General features: G+C 38.3%; 1 protein-coding gene across 1 annotated transcript; it reads right to left on the reverse strand.

The window, feature by feature from the left end:
- Positions 1 to 2,111: 2,111 nt before the first annotated feature.
- Positions 2,112 to 9,509, reverse strand: LOC141639755 (glycosyltransferase-like KOBITO 1). Its single transcript, XM_074448803.1, has 11 exons — positions 8,884 to 9,509; positions 7,933 to 8,082; positions 7,776 to 7,828; positions 6,935 to 7,043; positions 6,700 to 6,834; positions 6,521 to 6,565; positions 5,847 to 6,034; positions 4,104 to 4,245; positions 3,339 to 3,385; positions 3,097 to 3,184; positions 2,112 to 2,648 (listed from the first exon to the last, which is right to left on the reverse strand). The coding sequence occupies exons 1-11, from the start codon at positions 9,295 to 9,297 to the stop codon at positions 2,370 to 2,372; spliced, it is 1,650 nt and encodes a 549-aa protein (XP_074304904.1). The 5' UTR covers positions 9,298 to 9,509; the 3' UTR covers positions 2,112 to 2,369.
- Positions 9,510 to 10,102: the final 593 nt, after the last annotated feature.

Here is a 10,102-nt window from a genome sequence, read left to right on the forward strand (position 1 = left end):
CATGTTCATTAATGTGCACATCTCCCTTGTGACGGGAACCACAAGGGGCGAATCAAGGGCTTGAAGCCACTCCCGCAAGTGACTCCACTCAGCCAGGGACGCACCCCGAAGATCACAGACAGTTATACAGCCAATCAACAATACACTACCAACAATTACCAAATCAGAATCCAATATCAACAACAACAACAACAACAGCAGCAGCAGCAGCAGCAACAATACTGAGTAGGGAAACCCTAACTGGAAAGGCAATCACCAAGATCGTCACAATCAGCTAAACATAATCGTTCTTCAACGAAATCACCTCCTATAAACACACAATCATACAATCACAATCTAACACCAACAATACTCCCAAAACCCCCAATTTACCCAATTAGGGTTTCAACTAAAATCAAAGAAACAACATAAAAACTATACAAGGATCTTACCCTCGACACGACGAACTCAACGGCATAAAGAACACGACGATCCGACCACCTTAGCCTTTGGGATTTGTTAATAACGTGACGAATGCGAACTACGTAACTCTTTTCTCTTCTCTTGAAAAGTTTTAATAAGTAAAAATGATTAAGAACAATGACAGAAGCCTTTATATAAATCTCGCGTTATTAACAAAACCCGGCTAAAACAACCCGTAAAACACACTTATTCGATCGAGTAAGTAACTTACTCGATCGACTGACCCTTACTCGATCGAGTCCCCAACTTACTCGATCAAGTACCCAACAGGCAGACTACTGTTTTGCGTAAAAAGCTACTTACTCGACAGAGTAAATCCTACTAGATAGAGTACCCATAGACATAGAAAACCGTAGTATTACAAAGAGCCTGCCAAAATGATACAGAAAAACAGCCTAATGCCTTACACAAACTGAACAAAGCTGAAATAATAAAGAGGAAGTAATAAAACATAAAGTAGATGAGCTAATAAGACAACCATGCTTGTTTGCTTGCTCTTGCTTATTTAATTATAGAGTGGACTTCTTGTGCTGCATTTTCTGACCCCAACTGATGTAGGAAGAGTCCCAAAAGGCTCCACAAGAATCCCTTAGAGTTTGCTTGATCATAAGAAGAAGGTTGAAAGCGACATTGTACGTGCTCCTCAAACCGTGCTAATCCGGATAGCTTAGAAGTGCTCTTAAGCTAATTTTCTATTCATTCATTTTTAGGATTAATAATCCTAGACAAAGTTGTTCCATATTCTCCAAAATGTCCAGATTAGCCGTGGCTTTCATGACTTAGGCCAAGGAAAAGGCTTTGGACCTCAATTTTGATGAAGAACCAAAACCGGGTGAAGGGCTGCTTGTCGTTGCTGCATTTTTTGTTCCAGGCGCAGCTGTTGGTGCGTTTCTTATCAATGCCCAACCTGTCTTAAAAGGTTAATTAAAATTCAGATTTTACAATTATGAAACTATAGAGATTAGATCTAAACTATATGGCTTGAAAACGTGGTGTGCAATGTGGAAACTAAAAAATTACAGTATAAATTAGGGATTAAAAACACTCTCGGGCCTACTTGTTAGTGTTGCGAGATGTAAACAAAATCGGTTTGAAGTCGTTACTTGACACTATGAAAGTGACAATGCTTTTGATCAAGAAAGATTGGATGATTTAAAAGATTAATTAGAGTGCAGTTGGTTAAATAGATCGGTCTAATGCATGATGACGGTTCCCAATTGGAATCGGGTTTACATGGTTGAATGATCAAACATGTAGTGTCAGTGAGTAAGAACGCGATCTAGAATGCAAGGAGGGAGAAAGAAGTGGAGAAAAATCAACTCCGATGTGTTTTGAATGTGAGACTATTTATAGTAGAAAAGATGAGAAAACGGGGAAAAACACGGAACTGTGCTTCCCTACGCCTCTTAGAAGAGGAGTGGTAGGGTATGTGTTCCTTCAAAGAGGCGCACCACCTACTGCGTTTCTACTAAGGAGGTCTCCGATGAACAGAACACGCATGTTTGCGGATTCCGAGAAATGAGCCTATTTCCGGTACTCCTTTTGATCTAGTGCATTCAGATTTCAGACATATGAGGTCCATCTCCCAAGAAAAAGAGGACAACAAAATTGGATTCAAGGGAGTAAAAAAGGTGCCTGCAAGAAGTCTATAACAGAACTCTCTCATCATTAATCTCCAGTTTTTTGTGCAAAACAACTGATCCAAATACAACCTCAACGCCTACTCCTGTGAAATAAAAATGGGTCAAACAATACCCCATCACCCTACCTTGCTTTCTCTCATTGTACAAATCGCTTGGGCAATGATCGGGAAGAATACTACTCCGTACTACTCTACCAACCTATGTTTCTGTCTCTCGTGAAATGAGAGGAAATCGGCCAGGAAATGCTTGTATGTGCACACATTATCATGATTGAAGCATGACACCATCATCTACAACTGGCGGAGGCAATGGTGGGACAGCTGCTTCATGAGCAACCTCATCAGCAACTTCAAGAACTTTCCTCACCGTTGCCTGAAACTCTGTCGTTTTACCGGCTTTTCTCGAGGAAATAACTGACTGATCAGATCGAGATGAATTAGAACTGTCCACTGAAGATATTAAGTTATCCTTCGTGGAATTCGTAGATGCAGAGGCAATAACAGAGGTGAAAAGGCCCGACTCTCTCAAGCCCTGAACAATAACCTGATGGGCACAGAAACCAGATAAGATTACTAAAGGAGCTAGGTAATCAAGAACCAGAGAAACTTTCAGGCTATAACACTATGCAATGTGTCATACTTTCCACTTCACAGACAGAACAACGACAATATCAACTCGGCTGTAATCTTAAATGGTCTCATAATACGGGGTAACTTATTACAAGTCCATTTTACTTTTGGCAATACATTATACTCGGGCCAATAAAGCTAATTATAATTATTGGGGCTTAATTTCTATTCTCGTGATAATTTCTATTGTTGCTCGGACTAGGCTGAAAGTGTCTACATGTGTGCATGTTGGAGTGGTGGATACGGCTATCTATTTTGAGGGATCATCTTTTTCAGACAAGCCAGGTACATGATGTGGTTTTTTAGAAGCCTATGCTTGTGATACACTATTAATTATGTCCATAATCGAAAATAGAAGTTACCATTGGGGCATAAATGCGAGTTAATATGCCCTTCCTTAATAGTTTAAGCTTTAAAGCTTTGTCTCCCCATACAACATGCTCTTGATACCTACAAACAGGATTTTTTCACTTTTAAGGCAATTTCTTGAGACAAAAGAATACAAGAATAAGAAAATAATACTCGGTAACCACCAGTAACAATCTGTAGCATATTCATCCAGGCCAGGTAACAACAACAAAAGAGAAATGTGATTAGAAATTACCACTTCTCCATTTCCAGCTCGGTAGCAGTTGAAGCGATTATGAATGCCTGCCATCAGATAGGAAACCATGTATGCGAGTCACATTTAATATGATAAAGTTCAAGGCCAATTTCGCTTCTATTTTACTCCGGACTTCTTCGGTCAGATAGAATTGAAAGCAGAAAAATGAAACTCAGCCCTGAACTTTTAAATCTCGTTTTGATTCATCAAGAATCCAGACATGGGACGTGTCAATAGAACAGAATAACCAATCTTGTAGACTGAAACACACTTGTTTTGATGAGACAATGTTGACTTTGTTGCACATAGAACAACATAGTGATATATGTACAGTACTAATGTCTCTACAGTCTACAGTACCAAAGGTTGTCGCTAAAATTGCACAATCTGTCGGAACATTACTCCTACAAAGATAACTGAAAGTTGTGCTAGTAAGCTATTGTTAAATATAGAATTATCAGATTTTTTTACAGACAACACGTCAAAAAGGACTTTCTACGTTCGTATAAGTCAATGTCTTTCGAGCACCATAATAGTTTTCATGAGAATGAAGTGGTAAAGTAGGAGTAAAAATTATAACCTTCATCCCATTTATACTCATCCCATTCGACTTTGGTGGTCACTAGACATCATCTTCAACCATTATTCTATCATGTTTACAAGTTGTAGCAATTGTATATTCTGAAAAAGTATCGCTCAATGTTGCATCGTCTGACCATTAAATCCGGGAAAGACAATATATGTGGGATGAAGGGAATAACTCACAGCTCTATCAAATTCCAACATGAAGCACCGCTTAACATCGTCTTTTGTGGGCTTGCATCCACATCTATCACGTCTAGATGTCAAGTCTGAAAATTTCGAATATGTATAATGTAGAACAGCAGCTTCTTCAAATTTGATCTCACTACATATTGGAAGTAAACAGTATAAATTGTCAGAACTTTGGAAGAGAAACTAATGATTAAGAAAGAGAGACAACATGAAAGATAAGTAAGAATACAAGGGAGGTATTCATTGCAACAACAAATAATAATCTCTTGCTTACAAATTGTTAGAATTAATTAAGTGGAGTGCTCATATAACAGAATAAACTCACAGTATTTTAATTGATTAAATCAAATTTCTATATCCAACAACACTCTTTCTACGCATATTTAATACCGAAGGTATCATCATTAACTTATAAGTATCTTCAAGATTAATGTGAAATAGACACAAATCCCAACTAATAATCATAAAGTAATTTATGCTTTTAGGACGAGGCTGCCTATTACTATGAGACACTCATCTATTCCTCACAATCACACTACTATACACCCTACAAGACTAGAACACTCAATTGACTTTTTTTTCAGATTGAATTTTATTCTGCCCTGAAAAACAATGTTAACTCATACCCACCACCCACCCATTCCACCATCTGACAACAGCCTCTGCCACCACTGCCCACCGCTGACAACCACTCTTCCCACCTGATCATCACCCCGTGAACTACCATGACGAGTCGAGCCCCCGCACCCATCCCCCTCCCCCAAACCACTCAAAACAAGCAAGCGCCGCTGCAGCCCTCGCCAATCACCACCTTCACCACGATGACCTCACCACCACCCACGCGACCAAAGCCAGCCAATCCCCTTCAGCTGCCTTACCCTCCTCCAACCACGGTTACATAATTCGTAATACGACCAATTCGAATGTGTAATACCAATACTCAATTCGCTCAAAATTGAGCATAATTCGATAAAATTATAACCAAACATCATAATTCGATGTAATGCGAATTAATTCGAAATTCGCAACCTGTTTGAGCGAACTAGGTAACCTGGCTCCAACATTTGATTGATTATTTCTGCCAGAAGGGTTTATGGTTCTATTTTTCGTACCCTTTTCCAGGTCAGTCCGTCAGCCTTGCCGACAGTTCCGCAATCAAATGAAACCATAGGAAAGGAATGGTGAACCCTTTCTGAAGAAGACGTTAAAATAGGGTGTTAGTGACACTGGGGTAGTTGGCAGTAGAGGCGGCCAACGGAGTAGCAACGTGGAAATGGGGGTGCAACGGTGGCAGTCTAGGTTGTGGAAGGAAGATATGAGAGAGGATAGGTTGCGGAAGGTTTTATCAAATTGGATAAGGTTTTTAATGTTAACATGGTGGTTGTAAGTTGTCTCACAGACGTCCTATTGAATTTGTCATAATCATAACACATGTTGCTAATAGAAAGTCACTCAGTCAACTACTATCTACTAGGCTCCTAGCTAAATAAGTAACAACTGCCCTCCTAATCATCATTTCCCTTATCATCAATCAAGGCTCAGGAAAAAGTTCTGATATCCTTGCTGAGTAGATCAATCTGCCTGACAAAAGTCTATAACACCAGTACACCACACATGCTATGGTTCAGTACTCAAAGCTTGGATTCATGTTGGATATAACGGCATCAATGCTTTACCCATAAAAATTAAAATCACAAGAAAAATGTTTTGAAAAAACAAATGACATCATCATACTTTGGCGTCTTCATGTAATTGTGCCATCTGTGAGCACCATTAGGTCGAAGATGGTCTTGAATTCGAGCAATTGCTTTTCCATTGCCATAGGTCAAAAAGTAATTTGGATTTCCACGAGTCGCTTCTTTGTACATTCCAAAATATGTATCCCTGGGAAGATGGTCATAATTCTTCTTGAACATGGATACCTTTTTTTAAGATAACCACAACAGAATGTGAGCCATCACAGTACATGAGCAGACAGCAACAGGTTAAATTAGGTGTCCTAATTGAGCAGCAAAATCAAATTGAGGCAAATAGACCCAATATAAAAATTATTCGCAGCTTTACTCATTTACTGGTGCTTAAAACTGCACTATGATACTGACAGCTCAATAGCTAGAATTCGAGATACCAATCAACCCCATTTCAGATTCTATTTTCTTTCCATTATGAGAATTTCTATTGCTGAGATTAATACCTGTAGAGCATATATATGTATATTGCTAGTCGATGGCAAAAGATAAATTGTAAAAATACAGAAAGTCGGCAAAATTTGTAAAGAGTTTCACCATTCTTCAACTGTCAAAGCAAATCTTCAAATCCAAAGCCTCAGAGGCTACTTCTAAGAAACCTTATTTCATACAAGCAATAGTAAAAAAGTGTATAGAAGGAATTACAAAAATAGTAAGTACCTCACTGAAAGGATCTTGGATATCATCACGCTCTACACTACTTTCCTAAAGAGGACAAGCGAACTAGTTAGTGCTTCAATTTAAATGGGTATACAGAAAATGCATAAATTATTTTATAACCAATAAGAGGTCCACGGCAGATACCATCAAAACATAGAAACACCTTAGAATATACTTACATAGTTGGGGAAAACAACCATGTCCACATTGGAAGGAACATCGAGAAGCAGCTGCCTCAATGAATACTCACGAGTTCCAGCTGGATATATTAGTTCATCCGTATCAAGATGAAGTATCCAATCCACAGCATCATTCTAGATAACCATACACCTCCAAAAATCAGAATTTTACTACACAATCTAAAAAGAGGTCACTTTTTACTTGAGAAATAATAAAGCATGAAGATTTTCTTACCCTTGCCATGACAATTGCCATCTCCATATTAAGCGACTGTTTCACAAATAATTCATAATTGCATGGCTTGTAGAAGAAGCTTGACAACCATGTCTCATTCCATATCCGACTGGAGGTAAAATGAGAGCAGTAGTCAACTAATTGAAAATTCAAGTTTCAACTGAAAAACAAATTGCAAAAGCAACATGCCAAAACATGGTCTTGAATACTCTAGGCTCAAGCAAACAAGTGAAAGCCAGTGGGAAACTGAATTAGTAGCAAGATTAAAAAACCTACAACTGATATAGAATACTCGAGTAACCACGAATCCACGATACACACATGTCAGTTATCTTCAACTCCTAGTACAACCATAAATAGTAATCACTCAACAAACCTTGGTGCATCTAGAGACATAGTATTAAAATTCAGTCCTAGTCATGGTAATTGCTGTCAGCAGCCTAATCTCGCTTAATATAGCCAATAATCCAAGATTACCTTAAAATGAGGTAAAATGTGGTAGCAGTAATCCAATACTCGGCAAAATTTGGTGTCACGGCCTTGATTTAAAAACATGCCTAGAGAGATTTGGGATAATTCATCTACTTGAATTAGCTTCCCAGCAAAAACAGGTTGGTACCACTCAAATGCCTAACAGAACCCTTTCTTTTAAAATTATATTTAGATGGAGACATGTTGATTGCCGACCCCAAATTATTTTGGGATTAAGGCTCAGATGTTGTAGTTGTATGGAGACATGTTGACGCACGTAACAACTACTTACTGATAGTTGTGCGCACAAAAACAAAACCACAAACAAATGCTGCAAAGCTAGTATTCTATCATTGTTGGATGGACTAACCTTCCAGCCTGTTGCTTCTCAAGCTCCTTTGTTCGATATATCACTTTAACACCCTGGAATCAAACGTGCAATAGTTAATTATGACAAAGAAGATTTATCATCATCATGTTAAGGTAGCCATCAGAATGGAAATAGCGAATGTCAGAATAAAACTCACAGGAATAGAATCTAAAACTCTGGTTACTTCAGGAGATGCAGCCTTCCCTTCAACGAACAAGTAAAATGTGGTAACCCCAATAACCTTGTGATAGAACATCCATGGAAGAATCTGATCCAAGCTTCCTGAGGTACTCGTGGTGATAGCAATCTAAGAAAATAAAATTTTTGGAGTTCATTTACAAAATGACAGCCAAAGTATGGGCAACAACACAGCATGACTGCATTAACATTTAACTAGCCGTCAACTTAATTATCTCCATGGGAAACAAGTAACCTACAGCACTATCAGCAACAGCGTAGGAGGGAGCTTAAAGGGAGAGGGATCTCAGGAACCCATAGATTTTACTCTGTGTTAAGTAATCTTACTAGATACAATACGACCCCACAAATTGTAAGGACGGTTCTAACAGTTTGCATTCACAAACCCATGCCCCAAATTTACTGGCTACGCGCCTACGCCTGTGATTAGTATCCTACCTGAATCCTAATTCAAATCCTAACAATTGAAAGCTACAATTGTTAAATTCTCCAAATATCAGACAACAGTCATTAATGGCACAAATTGCACAGAAATGGCAATCGCAATATATAAACAATCTACATCTAACAACAATGATGAATAGACCAGTCTTGATTAACAAATCATATGAGCCAAACATAATTTAACGGTTGGTATTCGAAAGCATTGATCAATAAGTCCAAGCAATACAAAATCAGGTGAATAGAAACTGACAGCTGAATTTGATCATATTACATTAGAGTCCCACATTGAAAGATCAAAACTGATAGTACATATAACAATGATATACAAGAGATTCTTAATCCCGAAATGATTTACGGTCGGCTCACATGAATCATCGTTCAAAACCCATTTGGATTTAGATTAAAAGAAACAAAACCCATTTGGATTTAGATGAAAATAAACAAAACCCAGAATTCAAAATTGTACCTTGGGCTTAAGATCGGACTGAAACTGGAATTTCCAATCACGAGAGTACGGAAAAGAAGGAGAAGAACGGGGCAAAAGGGGTCCGCAATCAGAAGAAGAATGTCGACGAGACGAGGTGGTTGAAGTGGTAGTAGAAGTTGTAGAAGGAGCAGAGCTTTCCATGCCAGGAAATCTGTGGTCTTGTGAAGAGAAACGAGTAGAAGGATCAGTAACGCCACCACGCCATTGAAGAAGAAATGCAAAAGCTGCAAGTGTAAAGGGTAGAATTGTGAGGAGAAGGATAAGTTTAGTGATGAATGATTGTGTTGAAGAAGAAGAAGAAGAAGATGATGATGATGATGATGATGATGATGATGATGATGATGAAGAAGATGAGAGTGGTTGTCTAAGGGTTGAATAGGGTCCACCCGCCATGGATTTTGATGGCACGGTGGGAAATTAGGAATGAATTTGTTGAGTTTATAGAAGGATGAGTTTGCTTCAAAATTTGAAGATGAATGAGATCATCTCTTGATTTGGAAACAATTCGTATCAAATATGCAGTTTTTTTTTCTTTAAAGGGCTCGTTGGTTGATGCCTTAATGGTCCTTGGAGTTTACCAATACTATCTTATAACGTAGCATTGTAAAACTGTCTCAAAGTTGTTGAACTCTTATACAAAGTTATTGAGCTATTTTACAAGTTATTGAGTTATTTTATGAAGTTATTGAGCTTAATAATTATTCTATTAAGCTCAATAACTTTGTATCATAACTCGATAATTTTGTTAGTAAAGCTCGATAACTTTATAACAAAGTTCAAGTACATTAAATAAGTTGTATATACAACCAGTTGTATATACAACCAGTTGTATAATAAATTAACTGCCTGGAGTTGGTAACGCTTGTTCAACACTTGAACTCGTTACCAAAACAACCATTCATGACAACTATACTCTTCTAATCAACTAGAATCGTCTCGTGACTCATCAAGCTCGTCTCGTTTCCCGCGTGCTATCGAAACAACCTGTATTTAACCTACTCCCCATATGCTCGAAAATATCATATAGATCGACACGGGGCACCCTGGAAATAGGTGACAATTACACAGACACAACAAACGTCAGTTTCATAAAATAAATAAAGTGTGACACGACTCGGTCACTCGGGTGTGTGAACATGCAACATGACCATAACATGAATGAACCACTATCAAGCAATCACCACCACGGTACAGGGAC

This window comes from Silene latifolia, unplaced genomic scaffold (assembly GCF_048544455.1).
Source record: "Silene latifolia isolate original U9 population unplaced genomic scaffold, ASM4854445v1 scaffold_57, whole genome shotgun sequence".
Classification (NCBI taxonomy): Eukaryota; Viridiplantae; Streptophyta; class Magnoliopsida; order Caryophyllales; family Caryophyllaceae; genus Silene; species Silene latifolia.